The sequence below is a fragment of the Mesoplodon bidens genome (assembly GCF_964165515.1).
Source record: "Mesoplodon bidens genome assembly, chromosome: 4".
In the NCBI taxonomy this organism is placed as follows: domain Eukaryota; kingdom Metazoa; phylum Chordata; class Mammalia; order Artiodactyla; family Ziphiidae; genus Mesoplodon; species Mesoplodon bidens.
In genome coordinates this window covers 114676072-114698512 of record NC_138160.1, presented here as the reverse complement: position 1 = coordinate 114698512, position 22441 = coordinate 114676072, and the positions used below count along the sequence as shown (strand labels likewise).

Genomic DNA, 22441 nt, shown 5'->3' with positions numbered 1-22441 from the left:
TTCACACATACTGCTTTTTAAGTGGGCAGAAGGTATATTTTTCTTCTTTGTACTTTTCTGTGTCTTCCTAATTATAAAACACACTATGCAGTCAGGAAAAAAAATGTATCTATTAACAAGCTAAACAGACCACACAAATGAAACAGGGTGCTATCATTCCCGTAAGAGAGAGAGGCCAGGCTGATCTCTGTGGGGTCTGAGTAATCCATAAACTTTAAGCCCTTCTATTTAAAGCTTGCAGTTTTAAACAAATAGGAAGATGGAAGAGACTCATTCTCAAGCTTACATAACAGAATCACAGTTTAAGACATTTAGAATTACAATGGCCCTCTCTCTCATCTACACACCTGTATCCGCAACTGTATGGTCAGTGGCTCAGAAAGCTGGGGTCTCTCAGTGCAGAAGTTTGTCTTCTCTACACTGAGTTCTAATTTGCCAAGTTAAGTTTTTAGCTGCTCTTTGCAGACCTTCTATCTGGAAGAGACTTCCCCCTCCAGGTAGAAGTTGACCTCCAATCTGTAACTGACTTAGGACAAATAACTGACCAATCAAGTATTATAAACTAATGCTTTCAGCGCAGGGCATGGGAACCATGTAGCAATTTACAGGTCAAATTCCTATCAGTAGCTGGCTATCCTTTTCTTCAAAATATGCAAAGAACACATTGCCTCTTTTAAGCCCTCCAAAATAAACACTGTTTCCTAAATAGAACAAAGAAACAGACTCAATTTTGAACAGCAGAGTTGTTCATTCAAAGGTCTAGGACATTCCTAAATAGAACAGCAATCCATATCCCGAATTACCCCACAACCCTTCAAAATATAGACTTGGGTCAGAGAAGAGCTGTGGCCTCAGAATAAGTGGGAAGCCTGGCCTTGGAAGGACGGCACCTCACTGCTTCATCTGTACGTTTGAGCAGGTTCCTTCTTACCATTAGTAACCTGGGCTTCCTAATACCCAACCCTGCAAGGCTGAGGGAAAGCTTCAATGAAACCACCTACATTATTTCCCAGGTCACCGAACCATGAGCTACGAACGCCTGGAAAACACTCAATAGTTCATAAAATACTTCGTGACTCTCCAAACTGTCAGAAAGAAAACTGACTTGGCTGCATTTCTGGTAAATAATGCAACATTAAAGAGTTACCTGTATTACAGGTATGACCTTAAAAACCTGTATTACAGAGTGACCTTAAAGCAACATTTTTTTTTTTTTTTTTTTTTTTGTGGTACGCGGGCCTCTCACTGTTGTGGCCTCTCCCACTGCAGAGCACAGGCTCCGGACGCACAGGCTCAGCGGCCATGGCTCATGGGCCCAGCCACTCCGCGGCATGTGGGATCTTCCCAGACCGGGGCATGAACCTGTGTCCCCTGCATCGGCAGGCGGACTCCCAACCACTGCGCCACCAGGGAAGCCCAAGGCAACATTTTTACAACAAAAACTTTTAAAATAATTCCTAAAAAAATGTATCAAATAAACTTTTAAAACTTTTCTATCTGGAATGCAACCAAGTTATGATTTTTTTAAAAAAAGAAAGAAAAGAAAAGAAAATCAGCCAAGAGGGCTGGACCAGTGGTCACAGAAAAGGAAAGGAATCTGACATTAAAAGAACTGTCGTGAAACGAAAATGAGTGCCTAATGGATAACAGGTAGAAAGCCTGTGCAGAGTCCTGGCAGAACCTGCCGTGGTCCCTCAGGACACCAAGATTTACAAAAGACTGGGTGTGGGTGGCTGAAGCCGTGGAGCCACAATATCGAGTAAGTGCCAACCTCAGCCTCTCCTTGTTGGAGGTGATTTACTAGAGATGCCACAAGTGGCCCATTTCTTTCTCCGACACTCCAAAACTGCCTGCAGAACAGAGGCATGATCAATGCTGTTCTTCTGGGAAGGGTGCCACGGCCCTAAAGACCAACCCATCATACATAACAACTTAGCAGCCAAGTAAGTTGGTCACTGTTAGGAAACATCTGTGTTTAGGAGTAAGGAAACGAGAGAGAGAAGTCCCTGGTGAGAAAGGGTTTTAGGTAGTAACCTGTAGGAGACAAAAGCACTATGTTCCCCTGGGGCTAAGGGCACTGACTAGGATCACCTATGTGAGCCCAATCAAGGGGCTTCGTGTATTCAAAATACCTAGGTAACACTGGGAGGGCACTGTGGGAGAGGTACACAAGCACAACCCAAGTCTTCACCCTCAAGGTACTTATATGTTAGATGCAGAGAGACAAAAGTGGTCACATTCCTCTGTTGCATGATTTAAGCTGCACTTACTCACATCCTAATTCCACTACTGGTTCACTGTCAACTTCACCACAGGGCCTCAATAGCCTCATCCATCCTAGTGCTAATGTTCACAGGTTTAATATCAAAACAAGGCTGAAAGAAAACCACTAACAAATAGGATAATGCAAGGGCTGAATTACAAACAGAAAGAACAGACAAGAGGCTAATGTCTGGGGCTACAAAGATCTATGTGAGGCACATGAGCTCCACCTCCTCTCCAGTCTGCCCTGCACCCCCATCCCACACAAACCATCCTTCCTACGGCCACTGATGACCTCCATGTTGCTTAATGCGTGATCATCTTTTGGTACTCATCTTACTTGGAGTGTCAGCAGAACTGATTCCTCTCTCCCTTTATTAAAAAATTTATTTGGGACTTCCCTGGTGGCACAGTGGTTGAGAGTCCACCTGCCGATGCAGGGGACATGGGTTCGTGCCCCGGTCCGGGAAGATCCCGCATGCCGCGGAGCGGCTGGGCCCGTGAGCCATGGCCGCTGGGCCTGCGCGTCCGGAGCCTGTGCTCTGCAACGGGAGAGGCCGCAGCAGTGAGAGGCCCGCATACCGCAAAAAAAAAAAAAAAAAAAAAAAAAAAAAAAAAAAAATTATTTATTTAATTTAGTTATTTTTGGCTGCATTGGATTTTCATTGCTGCGCAGTGTGCGGGCTTCTCATGGCAGTGGCTTCTCTTGTTGCAGAGCACGGGCTCTAGGCTCACGGGCTTCAGCAGTCGTGGCACACGGGCTCAGTAGTTGTGGCTCATGGGCTCAGTAGTTGTGGCTCATGGGCTCTAGAGCACAGGCTCAGTAGTTGTGGTGCATGGGCTTAGTTGCTCCACGACATGTGGGATCTTCCCAGACCAAGGCTCGAACCCATGTTCCCTGCATTGGTAGGCGGATTCTTAACCACTGCGCCACCAGGAAAGCCCCCTCTCTCCCTTTTAAAACATCATCTTCTTCTGGATTCTGTGTACAACACTGGCCTGATTTTCTTCCTATTTCACTATAAAGTCTTTCTCAGTCTTCTGCCAACACCTCCTCTTCTATCCTACCCCTAAATGGACTGAGTTCTGAGCCCTCTTCTCTTCTCACACTATAATTTCTGCCTGGGTAACCTCATCTATTACATTGGCTTGGTTCCATACACATTTATGTCTCCCCAATTATCTACAACCCAGACACAAAACTACCTTCTTAGGGTTGACACTGGGATGTCTCATAGCAACGCACACTTAACAATATCCATACCAGAAACCTTGATCCCTGCACACCAATCCTGTTCCTTTCCCACACTTCCCCAGCTCAGTAAATGTCACTTCCAACCACCCAGTTCCTCAGGTCCTAAACCGGAAAGTCATACTTAACACTCCCTGCTCTTCATCCTCACCACCCATCACCACTCCTCCCTTATAGAAAAACTTGGGTTTTCTCTTGATATTTTTATTCCCTGTGTTATGTGTGGCATCATTGGTTCCTGCTCATGTAAACTACTAAAAGCAGCTCCAACCTCTATACCTCTCTGCTTCCCCTTTGTCACTATCCAGTCCAGAATCTCCTGCTGTGTCCACCTAGTGATGATGTCTCACCTGGATGAATGCAACAGCCTCCTTACTATTCTCCTCATGTAATTTTTTGCCCCCTCCCGCCTCCACTTCATCCTCTAAGTCCTCAGACAGCCTGCTCACTTCCCATAACACCATGTCCTCACTCCTCCTGTCCTCTTCCTGTCACCTTTCTGGGCCGCCATATTGGTGCATGTGAATGTCCTGGCTGATGCTCTCAAGAACATCAATGATGCCAAAGAGATGCAAACACCAGGTTCTTACTAGACTGTGCTCCAAAGTCATCATCCAGTTTCTAACAGTAATAACGAAGAATGGTTACATTGGCGAATTTGAAATCACTGATGACCACAGAGCTGGGAAAATTGTGAACCTCATGGGCAGGTTAAACAAGTGTGTAGTGATCAGTCCCAGATTTTGATGTGCAACTCAAAGGTCTAAATAAATGGCAGATTGCCCATTTGGTTTCATTATACTGACAACCTCAGCTGGCATCATGGACAAAGAAGCAGCAAAACAAAACACAGAAAAGAAAATCCTGGGATTCTTTTCCTAGGGATGTAGTACACACGTGCAAATGAAATGCCTCAACGGACAAAGGAAATAAAAGAAAAAGAAAATGCATCAGCTTATCAGTTCCTCAGAGAGGTCTTCCCTGACAGCTCTCCTCCAACTGAATTCGGTTTTCCCATTTTCTCTCTCTCAACCGTCTCTTCTGCTGGAGAGGCAGTATCCACACTGGCAGATGGAAGGGATTGCCTGGGTCAAATCCCAACTCCACTGTGGGGCCCTGGGTAAATCACTTAATCTAAACTCTGGTACCCTTATCTGTAAAATGAGGTAAATATTCTCTTGAAGACAGGGTTTTGTGAGGATTAAATGAATAAATACATGTAAAGTCCTTACAACATAGTGCCTGGCCCAAAGCTGGAGTGTTCACTAAGCATTAGCTATTAGGATGTTTCTTCATGGCACTTACCATAACTGGCAATTATATATGCATTATTTTCTTTGTTTATGCTCTCCCTCCCCTACTATACTATAAATGTTAGCTCCAGTTCCAGTATGGCCACTAATGTTTTTTGCCCCCCTGTCCTTGGCTTCCCCACTTCTTCAGTGAAAGGGATGACCAGGTGACCTCTCAGGTACCTTACAGTTCTAATCTCTAACAGACTAAAGAGGCCTCTTACAGAGAAGTAATGAGAGGTAAGGTTAGAGACTGTGGGCAGCTTTGAAAACCTCTGAGAAGATGATGTCTTGTAAGATGTAATAGAAAGGAACTGGGATTTTCTGAGCAGATACCAGCTTGGTCACAATAAAACAGTATGCAGGCCAATGAAGGCAGAGAGGGCCTAGAGGTAAAAAGCCATGAGGAAGCTCCTACCGGAGCGCTAGGGGGAGGAGAGGTGCACCCAGACTAAGCACGGTCACTGACCAGTTCCTGGTGACTGATCACCATGATAATTCTTCAGTTTCATGTCTGGGCGCTTGAGGGAATGGTGGTCCTGAGACAAACAAACAAGTTTCTTTTAGGAAACTTTCTTGTAGGAAAGACAGAAAGACAATAAGAGTTTGCCTTCAGATACCTTAAACCTGAGGCAACGCTGAACAAGGGAGAGAGCACCACAAGGACCCTCCATGCCAATCTTTAGCGCAGCTCACTGAACCAATCTTAGGGCCCTCACTTCCCCCACACATTACAAATAAGATGTGCCCTCTTTCTCCCTGTCCCTGACCTGTGCCACCTGCTGACCCCTCCCCCATAGCTCCTTCCTTCAAAAAAACCTATCAGACCTATCAAAACTCCCCCTCTCCAGGCGGACTTCCTGGATTACACCTTTCAGCTTCTTAGTATTTCAGATTTTAGTGCCCAGTTAGCATGACAATTTAAAAAATCAACTATCAGGACTTCCCTGGTGGTCCAGTGGGTAAGACTCCGTGCTCCCAATTCAGGGGGCCCGGGTTTGATCCCTGGTCAGGGAACTAGATCCCGCATGCATGCCACAACTAAGAAGTCCGTGTGCCACAAGTAAAGATCTTGCATGCCGCAACTAAGACCTGGCACAACCGAAATAAATAAATAAATAAATAAATATTTTAAAAAATCAACTATCAATATCTTATACAAGGCAGATGTTCCACCTCCCCAACAAAACTAGGAATTCTTCTGGGCGGGAATGGAATCAGTTGCTTCTTTTGCATCTTCCTCCTTCCACGCCTTGGGCCCAGAGCAGTGCCAGCCCCTCAGTGGTTGCTGGCTCAAGGACCTCGCTACGCTCTCTGATCCTGACAGAGCCAGGCCCTCTGGCTCTCAGTGGGGAGACCACGTGGCTCCCAGCCCCAACTGGGTCTGCTCCAGGCACCTGGTGCATGTCCATGGCCAGTGCTGCAGTGGCGAGGACAGGGCATTTGAAGTCAGTTTGATGAATGATATGGTAGAAGGCCACAATCCTGCCTTACTGGCTGAGAGCACAGGAGCAAACTGATTCATTAGTGGCGTTTGCTGTTTTGATAAGACTGATTTTAACGATACAATTAAATGATGTCTGATTGCTCAACAGTGATACCTGGGTTGCTCCCACACAAGCACAGCTTTGTTTGTCCTAGCTGGTGAACAGCCCCTTTCTCAGGGAAGTATTGTCAAACCCATCAAAGGCAGAAAAGTAATCCAACAAGCAGTCCTTGGAAAACAAGATATCTCCCAGAAGAAATCAAAAAATAAACACAAAACACCTTTCTATATCACAGTAGGATCTAAAAATGTTGCTGTGGGAACCAGAGATGAGTCTGGCGCCTACTAACTGTGACATGACCCCGTGTGACCACAGCAAGTCCATGATCACAGTCTGGTTCAGTGACCTTCTGTAAAATTCAGAGGACTAATTTTAGTGAATTAGTTAGAATGGCCCATTCCAGCCTGGATCAGAAGGGCAATATGATGGTAAATTATCTGCAAAACAGGGAAGAGGATGCATTGCTTTGTTTTGTTTAAAAGGATGTAGAGAAAAGAGCAACACACAGAGAGCTCAGAGCCAGGGTGAGCTCTGGTAGGCCACATGCCTCCTGAGGTGAGAAAGCCACTGGTCACCACCTGGCCACAGAAACGTGAGTGCAGCGTTGTAGTTACTGCTCGGAAGAGCTGATAAAGAGTTGATAAAGCCTCTTCATCAGGCACCCAAGGTCCGTATTTCAAAACAGCTGAATGCAAGTTTCTATGTCATGGCCCTAATGCACCAAAACTCTGTTGACAAAACTCTTGCTGTGCAAACCTAAACACTATTGATAATGGCTGTACTGAAACAATGGAGTGGCATACCAAAGAAAAACAGAAACAGAACAGAAAACAAGACCAAAATACTTTTAAGTGATTACTTAAGGCCTCCTTTAAATTATTTTCCGTCATTATCGAGCCAGCAGCCCATTGTTATTAATTCATATTCAGCCTATTTAAGCGGTACCAGCAACACAGGCTGAAAACAAATGCCTCAGTAATTTCCTAACTTTTGAGTGTTATTTTCTTGTCAGTTAAATTTAAAGCAGCCCATTTGTGACCACATTATACCAAGTTAATCTCATCTAAAGTGCTTCACAAACCCTAACAGCTACACTAAGGTTTTATACTAATGAAAGCAATTTACATAAATGAAATTTATGTCAATGCATTTCATGACAAATTTTTTATTTTATAATAATTATAGTACTTATATGATAACATCTGTTGATAGTCACAGTCTAAACCTGGCAAAGATTTAAACCCACAACATTTTCCATGCATCATGTACATTATCTGTGAAAAGCAATAAAAAAAAGTAATGAATGCATTAATCATACCAATATCATCTGCAAAGCATAAATCTGAAATACCTTTCACGTCAGCTCAAACTGCTTTTTATTTTTTACACACCTGATTTTACGCCATCTGTAAAAGGGCAAGACAAAGACTTTTGAGGAAATTATATTTCTTGGCCGTTTGACTTTTACAAAATACTCAGGCGAAGTTGTGTAAACAGAAGGTTTACTATACTATAAGAAAAAATGATGCAGTTAAAAGTCCATTTTTATTAAAGGACGGTGTAATGACCACAACATTTTCACATTGCAGTGTGGTGTCATATTTGCATTTTTTACACCTGTTTTACATTTCCCCTCGTCTATCTATCACATGTGTTTTTACAAATATACATCAGCTCTAAACCTCTTCTATGACATAAACAGCAGAAGCAAGACTCCAAATGATAACATTTTAGGCTCTAATTTCCCTACCCTGGTGGACACCAAACCAACGTCCCAGCCACCACCTGACAACATCAGCGGGTCCTGCCCGGGACTCCAGGAATAACTTCAAAGTGAAAACCAACATGAACACACCACGCAGGTATTCTTACTGGCTTCCCAAATTTTAGGTAAAGTTTACTAAAAGTTAGCGCCTCTACTCTCTACTCCAATGACAACTGTGACCACTTTCTCACGTTTCTAGTTGGCTAAAAATGCCCATCAGTGGGCACATGTTAACAGCAAGCAACTGGTGTGATAATCAGACAAGTTTTCACTTTCCCTGGCTCCCAGACACACAGATAATAGCCTAAACTTTAAAAGCAAAATGACACTTTCTAACCTATATGATGCCGAAGCCTTAAGAACATCCTCACTGAGAGTGTTTCTTTACCCTCACCAGGCAGTGAATATCCATTTTCAAGAGTACTCAGATGTGACATTTATATTACTGAATTACTGACTCATAACTTAATGAACAATAAAAACTGAACTAATTCGTTCACAAGGAGAGTGCCTGAGACCTCCACCCATGTCCTGCCAGGATCGTTAAGATTTTCATTAACAGTTGTCTGTCTTCTGGTATCAACAAGCCTTTGACTTCACTAAGTGTTTCAGAATGTTAACCATAAGCCTATTATCAAATTCCTCAATAAAACATCTTTACAAAGTAAGTCAGCAACAGTAACTTTCAACTGCTCTACAGCAGGAGCTCCAGGACAGGAATAGAAACCATTTTACAAACCCCAAACTCACATATGGTGGGTGTTACTGCTGCTAGACGCACAGAACCCCACTCCTCCACCATCGCCACCACTGCCGAGGCCATTCAGGAGCCCCCTCCCTACTCCAGTGCCAGAAATCTTTTAACAGCAGCAGTTACATTTACCAAAATGTGATGAACAAGACAAAGCACAAATAGAGCTTGGACCCTGCCCGGTGAGAGATACTCAACTTGGACAAGCTATTAGACTGAACCATGTAAAAGAGCCATTTTTGTAGGTCAAATCTGGCTGAATATCAGCCAGTTCATAAGATGCCATCTAACAAAATTGAATACCCTGCAGGCAGGCCCACCTAATAAAGTACAGACAAGGTACAGGAGCTCCTCCTGGAATGCAGAGAATTACAGTTCTTTTTCACAAAGCTCGGTCCCTCTCTCATGAATCAAACCTGCTCTCCATTACCAAGTGGAAAATCCTTATCTCCTCCAGCCAGAACTCTTCATTCACCCAAAAGGTACCAAACTAGGTCAGCTGACCTACCCCCACTCTTACCTATTCCTGATACTAAGTTTGTTTCTGCGCTGAACAGGGGTGGTCCAGTATCCAAGAAGGAGAGACTGGGGACAGCCTTCCCAGGGGGCTGTGATGCCGCCTGGCCCACCTGGACTCCTGCCCTGGAGGGCTCCACCTGCTGGCATCCGGAGTAGCTGTTGCCTGGGTTCAAAGCCTCATCTTCTAAACCTGCTTCCAAAGCATAAAATTTCCTCTGATTTTTTTTTTTCTTAAATTTTTGGCTGCGTTGGGTCTTCGTTGCCGTGCGCGGGCTTTCTCTAGTTGCGGCGAGCAGGGGTTACTCTATTGCAGTGAGCGGGCTTCTCATTGCAGTGGCTTCTCTTGTTGCGGAGCACGGGCTTTAGGCGCGTGGGCTTCAGTAGTTGTGGCTCGCAGGCTCAGTAGTTGTGGCTCACGGGCTTCAGTAGTTGTGGCTCGCGGGCTCTAGAGCGCAGGCTCAGTAGTTGTGGCACACGGGCTTAGTTGCTCTGCAGCATGTGGGATCTTCCCAGACCAGGGATCGAACCCGTGTCCCCTGCATTGGCAGGCAGATTCTTAACCACTGTGCCACCATGGAAACCCATTTCCTCTGATTTTGTAAGCTTCCCACATGTCCCCACATGACAATGCCTAACAAAATGTATCTTTATGGAAGGCTCACACCCACATTTCTAACTGACATTTTGTTCTTTCAACACTATCACCCTGCAGTTGCCAAACACCTTAGAATACGTTTACATGTCACTCAGAGACCTCTCCCTCCTTATGTCTACATGAACAGAAAAAAAGCAAAACTCCTTTACAAATGCCAACCCCACCCTAAGTCCAAGTACTCCAAGTGTCGAAACTTCCTGCCTCGGCCCTGGCACTGCCATGCTCGGAATACCCATGGAGTCTCATCATTACCTTTGCACCGCCACCAAGGAAAGACAGTGGGCTAACAGTGACCAAAACCCACGGCCACTTCATCCACCTACGCCATTAGGATCCCTCGGGAATTTTCACATTTATATTCGCTAAGTATTTGCGCCGATCTGAGCTATCAAATGCATGTGGACTCTTTGGAACTAACCATATCTTGGAATAAAACCTCTAAGAGGAAAAACGTCCAAATATATTTTACTAGCTACTTCTTATGGTAAAACCTAGAATAACCCAAAGCTTTGAGACGTAGCTTTTCCATCCAGGGTCAATGAAAAGGTTTCTAAAATGTATGGTTCAATTTCTATAGTAATAAAAGAAATGGATTCTAAAGCAAACTTATAATACCATTTCACACACGCTACATAAGCAAACCACTTAAAAACTGTAACACCCGGGACTTCCCTGGTGGTCCAGTTCTTGAGATTCCGTGCTTCCACTGCAGGGGGCGTGGGTTCCATCCCTGGTGGGGGAACTAACATCCCCCACACTGTGAGGCACGGCCAAAAAAAAAAAAAAGTAACACCCAACAAGTGTAATCTTACTCCTGGAGATTTACTGTAAGTAAAAAGACAAGACTATGGGGCTTCCCTGGTGGTGCAGTGGTTGAGAGTCCGCCTGCCAATGCAGGGGACACGGGTTCGTGCCCCGGTCCGGGAAGATCCCACATGCCGCGGAGCGGCTGGGCCCGTGAGCCATGGCCGCTGAGCCTGCGCATCCGAACCCTATGCTCCGCAAAGGGAGAGGCCACAGCAGTGAGAGGCCTGCGTACCGCAAAAAAAAAAAAAAAAAAAAAAAAAGACAAGGCTATGTAAAGAACTGGAAAATGTTCATATCCTATTGAGCAAAAAGACAGAACATTTTTTACCTATATATTCAGCAAAGACTAAAAAAAAAAACACATGCTAATACCCAGTGTGAAGTCTCTTAGGGGAGATGGGGGTCATCAGCTCTGACCACGGCTCCCTCCAGCGTGTAAAGCTGAGGCCAGGAGAGGTGCTGTCACATGCAGCACAGTGGGCCTCCCCTAACTCCTGCTAAGGGCGGGGCTGCAGTGAGGGAGACATAGTCTTAGCAAGGCATACAGACGCATGTGGAAATGCCTGCTCACAATAAAAAGTGACAGGTCCACAGGCTAGACTGGACATCCTCTCATAGCCATCTGGCATACACGGGGGACTGTACCTAGAAGATAAATTTCTAGATTCGTACAATGGGTATTGTTGGACAATGGGTATTTTAAAAGTCGATAGACATCACCCAATTGCTCTCCAAAAAGGTTATATTACTTGACACTCTGACCTCTTCACTTTCCATCGCCCACATCACAACTGCACTTCCCTCCTCACAAGCTTAGACTCCAAAGTCCAATGTTTTGACCCTCCCTTGCACACATCCTTAGTTTCCTTGCCCCCTGTTCCTCCACTGCACTCATCTGGCAAAAGTTCAGCCCTTGTTAACAGCTCATACAACTCAATAACAAAAAAAACAGACAACCCATTCAAAAATTGGGCTGAAGACCTAAATAGACATTTCTCCAAAGTAGGCATACAGATGGCCAACAGGCACATGAAAAGATGCTCAACATCACTAATTATTAGAGAAATGCAAATCAAAACTACAGTGAGGTACCACCTCACACCAGTAAGAATGGCCACCATGAAAAAGCCTACAAATAACAAATGCTGGAGAGGGTGTGGAGAAAACGAAACCTTCCTACACTGTTAGTGGGAATGTAAATTGGTGCAGCCACTATGGAAAACAGTTTGGAGGTTCCTCAAAAAAACTAAAAATAGAGTTGCCATATGATCCAGCAATCCCACTCCTGAGCATGTATCAGGACAAAACTATAATTCAAAAAGATACATGCATCCCCCGATGTTCACTGCAGCACTATTTACAATAGCCAAGGCATGGAAACAACGTAAATGTCCACTGACAGATGAATGGTAAAGAAGATGTGGTACATATCTACAATGGAATATTACTCAGCCATAAAAAAGAATGAAATAATGCCATTTGCAACAACATGGATGGACCTAGAGATTATTATACATTTGCAACAACATGGATGGACCTAGAGATTATTATACTAAGTGAAGTAAGTCAGAAAGAGAAAGACAAATATCATATGCTATCACTTATATGTGGAATCTAAAATACAACATAAATGAACCTATCCAGGAAACAGAAACAGACTCACAGACATAGAGGACAGACTTCTGGTTGGCAAGGAAGAAGGGGGTGGGGGAGGGATAGACTGGGAGTTGTGTTTAGTAGACGCAAACTATTATATAGAGAGTGGATAAACAACAAGGTCCTACTGTAGAGAACAGGGATATCCTGTGATAAACCATAATAGAAAAGGATATGAAAAAGAATATGTGTGTGTGCACGTGCATGCATGTATATAGCTGAATCACCATACAGTAGAAATTAACACAACACTGTAAATCAACTATACTTCAATAAAATAAATTAAAAAAAAAAAAAGTTCAGCCCTTGTTAAGCCCAACCCTGCACCTACTCCAAGCCTGTGCCCAAGCAGCTGAACATGGCTGGACAAAACACACAAGATCTTCACCTTAAATGTTCGCCCATAAATCTCCAGTGACACTGAGAACTGCCCAGCAACCGACCACATTTCACAGTTCCTTCACTGTCTTAGTCTCTAAGAGGACTATTTCATGCCTTTTCCTATTTTTCCAGATCTCCAACACTCCTCCCTCCCACCCCGACTCATTCTCAACTGATGACTTCACTAAAAAAATAGAAGCCATCAGAAGAGAAAACTACCTCTTCTTCCCAAGACAAACGTGGCAACCTACCTGCATCTGTACACATACACTCAGCCCTCTTTCCTATCACAATGGAGGTACCATGCCTGCAACTCCACCTGCCCACTTTTGCCGATCCAGGACAATGATCCCCTCTGACGGCTCTCAAACTGTTATCCCCAGCCTGAACTCTGACCTCATATCACCAACTGCTGATCCAATATTGCCAGTTGGGTGACTAGTAAGTATCTCAAACCTGACATGTCCAAAACGGAATTCTTAATTCCCTACCCTGCTCTCCACTCCACTTTCCCCAGCCAAGTAAATGGTACCAGTGGCACCACCCTTTACCCTACAGCTTGAACCAAAACCTTGGGATCATCCTTGACCCTCTCCTTCCCCCACATCCAATCTAACAGCAAGTCTGGACTGTTCCATCTATAAAATAAATGAGAAATCCTGCGTTTCTCTCCACATTCCACTGCTTCCCCCATCGTCTCTCACCATCTCTTGCCTAGCCTGTCACACGGCAACTTACACATTCTGCCTGCTGCCACTCTTGCCCTTCTACCACCTGTTCACAGCAGAACAGCCAGGGTGATCTTTTTAGAACATAAACTGAATAATGGCACTTCTCTGCCTGAAATCCTCCAAGAGCTCTCCTTCACAGAATAAAATCCAAGCTCCTTGCACGGCAACAAGGCTCCAGTGCTCTGGCCCCTCCCTCTCTTCGGCCTCTTCTCCTTTCTGTCCGCTCCAGACACTGGCCCCCTGGCTCTTCCTCAATCACACCAAGATCACTCCTGCTCCAGGAATTTGGTACTTGTTGTCTCTCCACCAGAAATGCTCTTCCTTCGGTCTTCACATGCTCAGCTCCCTCACATTACTCAGGCCTCAGATGTCCCTTCCCCAGAGAGGCCTTTCCAGCCCCCTCCATCTTAAATAGTGTGCTCACCCCTCCGTCACTCCCCATCGCAATATCCTACCTTATTCTCCCTCATGACTTAATCACTACGTGAAATTATATTATTTGCTCATTTGTTTATTGTCTATCTTCTCTGCTAGAAAGGGAGCTACATGAGCTTAGAATAGTGCCTGGCACAGAGAAGGTGCTTAGTAAATATCTGTTAATGAATATTACTTTTACAATAAAAATTAAACTACTTTAAAAAAATTTAACTGCTTGTACAATTGCCACATTGTGAATAAACTATACATATGGAGAAAGACTAGGTAAAAGAATAGGTAAAAAGATGGAAGTAGTTGCAATGGGAAAATTTTTATTTACACCATCCTATTTTAATGTTTTATATCATTGTTTTATAATTTTAAAAAATACCTTTTCTGTATTGAAAAATAAATGAAAGATAAGTGAGGATTCATCAGTGCCAGAGGGTCATCACTCTAAACATTAGTTGCAAAAAAGGGAGAAGTAGCCCTGACACCTGGGAGCTGGCTTGGACTACCACCTAGGCCTCCAAGTTGCTAGGAGCCAGCCGGGTACCCAAACCTAGGCCTTGGTGCTGAACAGCAACAGCAACATCAGACAAGGCCACTCTGTGACCATGAAGGATTAGGACAAAAATAAAACCACTCTTGTAATGATTATTGTAATCATGACAATAATGTAATGCAGAGTATCACAGATATCACTCTGCAATGTTATCTCAACACAAACAAAACGAGAACATTGTCCAAATCACAAAACACCAAGCACCCGCCTCTCCTGGCTAATAAGTGACTGCTGCTTCTTTACCAGTTTCAGCTTTGGCCCCACTTCAGTCCATTCTCCCTCCAGGTAAGATTTATTAAAATAGTGAATCATAGAAGAGCCCATTTGCAGACAGCATCCAACCCAGAGCAAAGCTCTGATCCTTAAAGATCACCAACACCAGCCCAAATCCGGTAGTAAGTCTTTCCAACACCATCTTCCTGAGATGCCCCACAGTTCCCTATGGTGTGCACTCTTCCTCACCGCAACAAGCAAAAAGCCTAACTTGTTCAGCTATTGGTATGTTCCTGGTGGTCTTTGGCTGGTGGGCACTGACACTTGTCATGACATCAGTTGCCACTACAGGCCATTACATGCAGAAGTCATAGGAGCCTGGCTAGAAAACCAACCCCAGGATATAATATCAGTGCTGGTTCTCTGCACACATTCCCTGACATCAGCTGACTTTCTTGTCATCTGCCTCTTTCTCCTAAAAGGTGAGTGAAGGGGGTGGTGGGGGGAAAAGCCAAGAAAATTAAATGTCCTGGTGAATAACGTTACAATTAATCAAGGATACCCTGCACAGCTTCCCTTCCCCCTACCATTTCCGAAAGTACCCTGAGCACACGGTTAGAGTGGGGCTGGATGACTGACTCATGGGCAGAGTCTGAGGCAACACTACTCAAGTACTTTAAGCCACATGTTCAAGCCCAATAAATTAGCCCAGGCTTAAAGAAGTCAGGCTGTACACATGTAAGAATTTTAATAAGCTTGGAAAATGCTACCTAGAGCTTACGCACAAGCTTACTGTACCAATGGGATTCCCTGCCACCAGCCACAGAGTGCTAAGCCCCTGACAAGAGCCATTGAGCATGTGGGGCAGCAGGGACAAGGAGTCGGCTTAGTCCAGGTTTCCTCAGGAGTTGGAGACACAGCAGAAGGCTGGTAGCCAGATGGATGGAGACCAGAATAGGGCATGCAGCACAGTGGAGCCAACGGCATTTACTAGGAAAACATGTCAAGGTTCCTTTGGTGGAAATCTGGTCCTCAGACACCCTTCCAGAAACAAGCAAACACTGTAATCAATGTCTGCATTTATCAAATGCTTGTTTGTACCCAGAACTGTGTTATGTACAATAGACAATTATTTAAGCCAACAGGATCTCTGCCTTCTAGATGCTGACACCTAATATAAATAAAAACAATAAATCTGTCCAGAGGATTATCAAACTAACTGAACAAACATGAAATAGTCTAAAGCACTGACCTTATATAAATGCAATGGAGTAAGAACTGATGGGAGATGACTCTCTAAACAGGGTGGGGCCCTAATGGAACAGTTCCCCTGTTAAGGCTAATTCTCCAAGGCAGGGACCAGCTTTTAAGAAAAGCTTCAGGACTTCCCTGGTGGCACAGTGGTTAAGAATCCGCCTGCCAATGCAGGGGACATAGGTTCGAGCCCTGGTCCAGAAAGATCCTATAGGCCGTGGAGTAACTAAGCCCGTGCACCACAACTACTGAGCCTGCGCTCTAGAGCCTGTGAGCCACAACTACTGAAGCCCACGCGCCTAGAGCCCATGCTCCGCAACAAGAGAAGCCATGCAATGAGAAGCCCGTGCACCGCAACGAAGAGTAGCTCCCACTCACCACAACTAGAGAAAGCCCACATGCAGCAACTAAGACCCAATGCAGTCATAAATAAATAAATAAATAAATAAATTTATTAAAAAGAAAGAAAGAAAAGCTTCAAGGGCTGGCTATTGGGCTTGGAGAAAATAAGCCAATCTGAGAAGAGGGTGCAGCTTGGGAGATGATTTAGAGACAGAAATGCAACTATAAGGAGAGAGAAAACTTGACAACCATCCAAGAAAAGTAGGGGAAATAAGTCAAGCAGGTGTATGTTTCTCAACCATTTTTACTCATGTCCCCTTCTGATCAGTATAAAAAGCTCACACTCTCTGTTAATGTTATTCAAAATTTGAAAGGAAATTAAATATCCTAACCAACACCAAATCAGAGCAATAGTGGTTTCAGAATCTGATTTTCCAAATCACACAAATCACCCTCTTCCCCTAGAGCTGAGAATCACCCAGTTGGGTGGTAGCAACTGTCAACAAGGAAGGAGTAACTATCACTGAATTCTTAAGGAAGAAAGGAATTGGATCTTGGATCCACAGGGCACCAGACAACCAGTAGTACTAGAAAGAGTTACAGCCTAAGGTGACAAAAATAGACCATGGCACAAGCAGGAATATATAATAATTACCTGATTAAAATTTTTGAAAGAGAACTCTTTGTAGATGGCATCTCTCTCACTTAATTCCGACCATCCTGCTGCTTTAAGGTCAAGTATAACTTGGTTCCTCTCCTCTGCTGTCAACCAGTGAGCATCTGCTGACTATGAAAAGAACACATTTAATACCTGAAATGTAGAGGTTTGGTTAAATTCAAATAAATTTACTGCTCTTTACCTTATGTAGAGAGGTGGGAAAAAGTCTTAAGGGCAACAACTTCTAACCATCTTTGATTACTTTGTTCTCAAAATACAAAATTCTCAAAAAACAAGGCTAGCTCTGTACAGAATAAGCTGTCTCCATTGTATGTGGGTTTATCACCCCTTACATATGCCTCAAACTTTACAATTCAGCTTCTCTGGTTTATTACAGACACAGCTGAGATCAACCATTTGTCCATCTTACCAAAGATCATCACCAATGGCCAGCACTCCAGGACTTGGGAAACGGCGGCAAACACACACACCCAAGGAAACCCTGCAAGTCCATCGGCAGAACCAGGATTGGAACCCAGGGCTCTAAACTCCTGGTCTACTGCTCTTTGGGTGGTCCCAAAGCACCTTAGTAGCCTTCAGTCCTTACTCACGTGAGTCTCAACTATCCGGGTTCACCATCCCCTTTCAATTGTAATGAAAACCAATCCTCAAAGAGGAAAAAACAAATGCACATTTACAGGGGATTTTGTATAATAACTTCTGGGTGTCCACAGACCCTCTGGACTACAGGTAAAAAGCCCCTGCTTTAGCGGAATGAGTTTTCTCAGAAACACCAGTAAGACAAACTCCCTCAACTGTCTGGCCAGAGCGCTGCCCAGTCAGAAGCACTTGTGCGCAACTGTCCACCTTGTTCCTACTCATCCTGGTGAAGACATTCCCAAATCCGAATTCTATTGGTTAACAGGCCCACACTTTCCATGCTATTTGTTTTTTAACTGTAAGAACTCTAAGCAGCATGTCAGACAGAAGATAAGGACACTCTAGGAGAAGTCAGAAGAGCTATGCTCTCGCTCTGGCATAAGTGCCCACCAGTACCTCCTGTCTTCCCTATATGCAGGGTTACTATCGTCTCAGATGAGGGAGGGACTGGCACCCAGAAAGACTGGACTAATGTGAGGGCTCCTTATCAAAGGGCAACCGGGGGCTGAGCTGTATCCTCTGCCATGAAACTTCAACACATTCCCACTTCAGAAATCCTACAACCCTTTATCATTGACATCAATGTAATTAAGAAGGCAAAGTAAGTAACCCTAAAGACAACTTATTCTACAAGGACGAAAGGATGCTAATGAGTCAATTTTCTAGTTTCTCTTCCTTGCTAGGCCAGCTACCCTTCCCTACAACTAACAAAAGAGAAAGTGAGAATACCTCTTAATTAAATAAAAACATTTAAAGGCTTGTTATCAAAAACCATTTACTATTAAGAACCAATGTATCGATTAGCTTTACAATGACAGCTCTGAAAAATTTCACATAAAGACCTGCTATAGGAAACAAGCCAAAATTTTTATTAAATAAATATTTTAACTCAACTCAAACTATTTTGGAATCACTGAGTAGCTGCAAAGAAAACTATTAACCATGTTGTGGGCAATGCAGCAGTCACCCGGAGTCTGTGGAGCACATTCTGAGCTGTTTTCCTCCGCCCTCTCCACCATCCACATCCCCAGTGAGGTCAATGTGTGCTCACCACAGATGTCTGCCTAGGAACAGGGACCGTGTTCAGGACTGTGAAATGGAGTCACTTCACCTACATAACACAAATGGTCCCCTTGGAGACATACCCTCTGCAGAACCCTTTGTGGTGGACTTCCTTTTTTTTTTTTCCTGTGGGAGGTGTGGGGAGCGACAGGGGAAAGCATAGGATCTGGAGAGCAACCTTGATTCGAAGCCTAGTTTTGTTACTTTCAGGTGTGGGTGCTGAATAAATCACTTAGCCTCTCACTGAGTAGCAGCGTTCTACAGTGGGGACGTTACAATATCCACCTGCCCAGATTTTTTTAAGGCTTAAAGAGATCTTAAGTGTGAAGGCACCCAGCAGAGAGCCTGGCATGTGGCAGCCACTCCAACAGCGGCTGTTTATTCATCCCTCCCCAAACCCCACAATTTTACTTGATCGCCAGCACCCTAGACACAGATATGCCCTGGGACACGCCTAGGTGACAGTAAGCACTCATCTTAAGTTCTCACCTTAATGGCCACAAAACAGAGTGCTCATCTTCTCCATCATCGAGTTACTTTATATTTCTTCTATTAAAGAATTTCAAACTGCCAAATGGGCTCTGGCAAACAATCTAAGAAAATGAAATGGTGAGTTTAATGCAGTATTTTCCCACTAGGTGGTGCTGCAAGTTAAAACTTTCCCTCAAGTTAACTTACCCCCCAATGTTAACTTCTAAAGCGGGGAAACGGACGGGACGCCCGTCGGAAGAGGAAAGAATCAATGTGCAACCAAAAAAATAATTTATTGGTAATTCCTCAAAAAAATTAACACCAAGGTAAATGAGTTAATTCAACATTCAGTGCCCCGTTCACAGCAAGCGAGCCGAGACGGAGACGGTGCCTGCTCTCACCGAGCGCACAATCTAGAGGACCCAACGCCACCTTAATCACATAGAGTCCCTAACCGTGAAATATTTTCACAACTACTTTTCGTATTCACTTTTTTTTTTTTTTAACGAAAGTCGTCCTGGTTTGTTTTCCGGTTGGCAATTTCGTAGGCTAAGACGGAATTCTAGGCCAAGGAAAAACTGTCAGATGCTGCGGCCACCCTTGTCTCAGACCAGCGCGTCGGGCAGGGGGCAGGTGCCCAAACATGCCTACCCAAAGTCCCAGCCCGAAGGCCCGGCCCACTTCGGGGCCTGCGCCGGTCCCTCCGCCTCTCGGCCGGCACGGCGGGGCCTCGCCCTCCTCCCGCACCGCGAGCCCTCGTCACTTACCATGGCCGCGAGGCTCTGGCTCCTGCCCCGCAGCGCCGCGAACCAACGCCGCGTCGCCCCTCGTGCCCCCAGCGCCGCAGCCATAATCTCTGGCCGAGGGCTGCCCGGCGCAATGCCTGCCCGCCCCTGCCCGGAGTCAGGAGCCGAGCGGGCAGCTCCCAGCCACGGCCCAGGACTTCCCGCACAACCCGGCCCCGCGCCGCGCAGGCCCAGACGCGGACCTGCCCCGGAAGGCCCCCAGATGCTTCAATGGCCGGCGACGCTGCCGGCATCTAGGCGGACGCGCGGCAGGCCCCCGGGAGGCCTCCGCAGGCCCAGATGCTGTCAACCCCGGCTCTGCGGCCCGTCCCCGTCATCCCCGCCCGGTGCCGGGTTTCCCGCCTGTGCGAGAGCGGTAGGCGTGCTGGCGAGGCGATGAGGATGGGCCTCCGCTTCGCTCTTCGGTGTCCGGGCCTCGGGTTGTCGCCGGCCGTCTGACCGCACTGGGCTCCCTTCTGGGCGGTGGGGCAAACAGTGCGCGCGGGCGGGAGGACGTCGCGGGCAGGGGCAGGAACAGATGAGCTGCAGAGGGGCGGGGGGTGATTGGGGACCACTCCCCTCTGCTCGCGGTTGAGTGAACCATAGTGATCCGCATCAGGGCCTTATAAGGCAGGGAGCCGCCGGTTGGAAAGTAAGCTCTGCTCTGTTATTACTTAGCTGCCAATGCCCTGGGCAAACTGGCTCATCTCTCTTTGCCTAGATAAAATAGTTTGGAAAACCTAGCTCATAGTGCTCTCTAGAAGGTAGCACACGCACGGTACACAGTTAGGCACCTCGGAGATACATGTGGACAGATTTAGCTAAATTTTTAAAATATATTTATTTTTCGATAAAAGGACTATTCTTTTTTATATTTGTATTATTATTTTATTCTCTTATCATTCTTTTGCCTTTTTTTCTTTTTTGAGGTGTAATTCATATACCATAAAATTCACCCTTTAAAGTGTACAATTCAGTGGTGTTTAGTATATTCACTTATATCTTTTTTTACTAAATAGTTTAAGCAAATTAATAATATAAGCAGTTTTGCAGAGGACATAGCAATACACTCGAATATTTCTTTAAAACAATGAGTCCATTTAAGTTCAACTTAGCAGTTGCTAGCATTTGGTTTTATTTCTCATGTGGACTTGGAAAATATAAAGCCTTTTTACCCAAAATAGTCTAAAATTCAGACTTATGGCCCAACCCATCTTCTTTGCTTTTGCCCACTTGATGAAAACTCAGCAATCTTGCTGTAGACCTTCATCAGATGTCACTGGTCTCAAGGCATTTATCTAAGACATTCTAGTTTCCTTTGCCTGATGCCTTAGGTGGACAGAGGCAAGGGTTGGAATTAAAAATTGTATTTCCAATATTTACTTTGGGTTTTTAGGATCATGAAAAATGCTATAGAAACTTGCTCATTAAAGTGAGAACTGAGAAATGTACTGGTAGTTGTGAGGTAACAAGTTGGAGACCCCCTCATCATTTTCAGTAGTTTGCTTTCATCATTTTCCTTCCCTAACACCACTGTACAAGACTGTGGCATGTCAGCTCTAGTCATGAAAGCAGCAGCAGGATGCTAGTGCTAGTTAGGGCCCAGGGGAAGTGATGTCCACCAGTAGGGGCTGTGAATGCCCGGCCCTCACATGTAGGTCTCTTAGCAGGATTTAAGTCCCTCAGCAAAGATTTACTGGGCACATCGTCTGTAATGGACACTGTTGAGAAAAGCAGTCTCCTGCTCACAGTCTTTCACATAAGAATAGGCCTTGGACCTTGGACACTTCCTTACCAAAAAAGAGCCCACACACACTGTGCCAGGCTTATCAGCCTGTGAAGGTATCCTTCTCTGTTTCAGACTGAATGTGTGCTCTTTTGTTCTGCTTAAACATGGATGTCAATGACCTTGGGGCACACAATGCTGTGGCACTAGAGGGGTGCTCTTTAGCCATAGGCTGGGGGTGAGGGACACCCATGAGCCACTCTGCACACTACTGTGACTGATCTTGCTGTCTCTAAGTGAATAAAAACACTTCCATCCAGTGCTTGACCATGTTGTTTTCCTTGGCAACTCTGATACCAAGAAGTCATGGACAGAAGTGTTTGGACTTATATCCCTGGTGGCTGGCATTGTGATGATCCTTGCTATCCTCCATGGAGTTGCAGTCCCCAGGCATTGGTTCCTGGTACACGGTGTTCTCGACAGACATGTTTGGCTTGGGGTGGTTTAGCTGGTCTTGGACCACTTCCTTCCCCCATCTGCTTCCCTGTCCCTCAACACCAGTGCTTCCGGCTGACCCTCCACACTTGCACCTCCCCTCCAGGGAGCAGCCCTGCTCCACATTTCCCTCCAGGGGAAACTCTGCAGCTTATCTGAGCTAAGTGTCAGAAGC

At 45.1% G+C, this 22441-nt stretch overlaps 1 protein-coding gene across 1 annotated transcript in view; it reads right to left on the bottom strand.

The window, feature by feature from the left end:
* PCBD2 (pterin-4 alpha-carbinolamine dehydratase 2) overlaps window positions 1-20585 on the bottom strand; it is a 48665-nt gene extending 28080 nt beyond the window's left edge. The window contains exons 1-2 of the mRNA XM_081233966.1: window positions 20028-20585; window positions 17065-17196 (exon numbers count right to left, since the gene is read on the bottom strand). Of these exons, the coding sequence (XP_081090092.1) occupies window positions 17065-17196; window positions 20028-20111 (216 nt within the window). The 5' untranslated portion in view covers window positions 20112-20585. The remainder of the gene's footprint in view (window positions 1-17064; window positions 17197-20027) is intronic.
* Between the last annotated feature and the right edge of the window lie 1856 nt (window positions 20586-22441).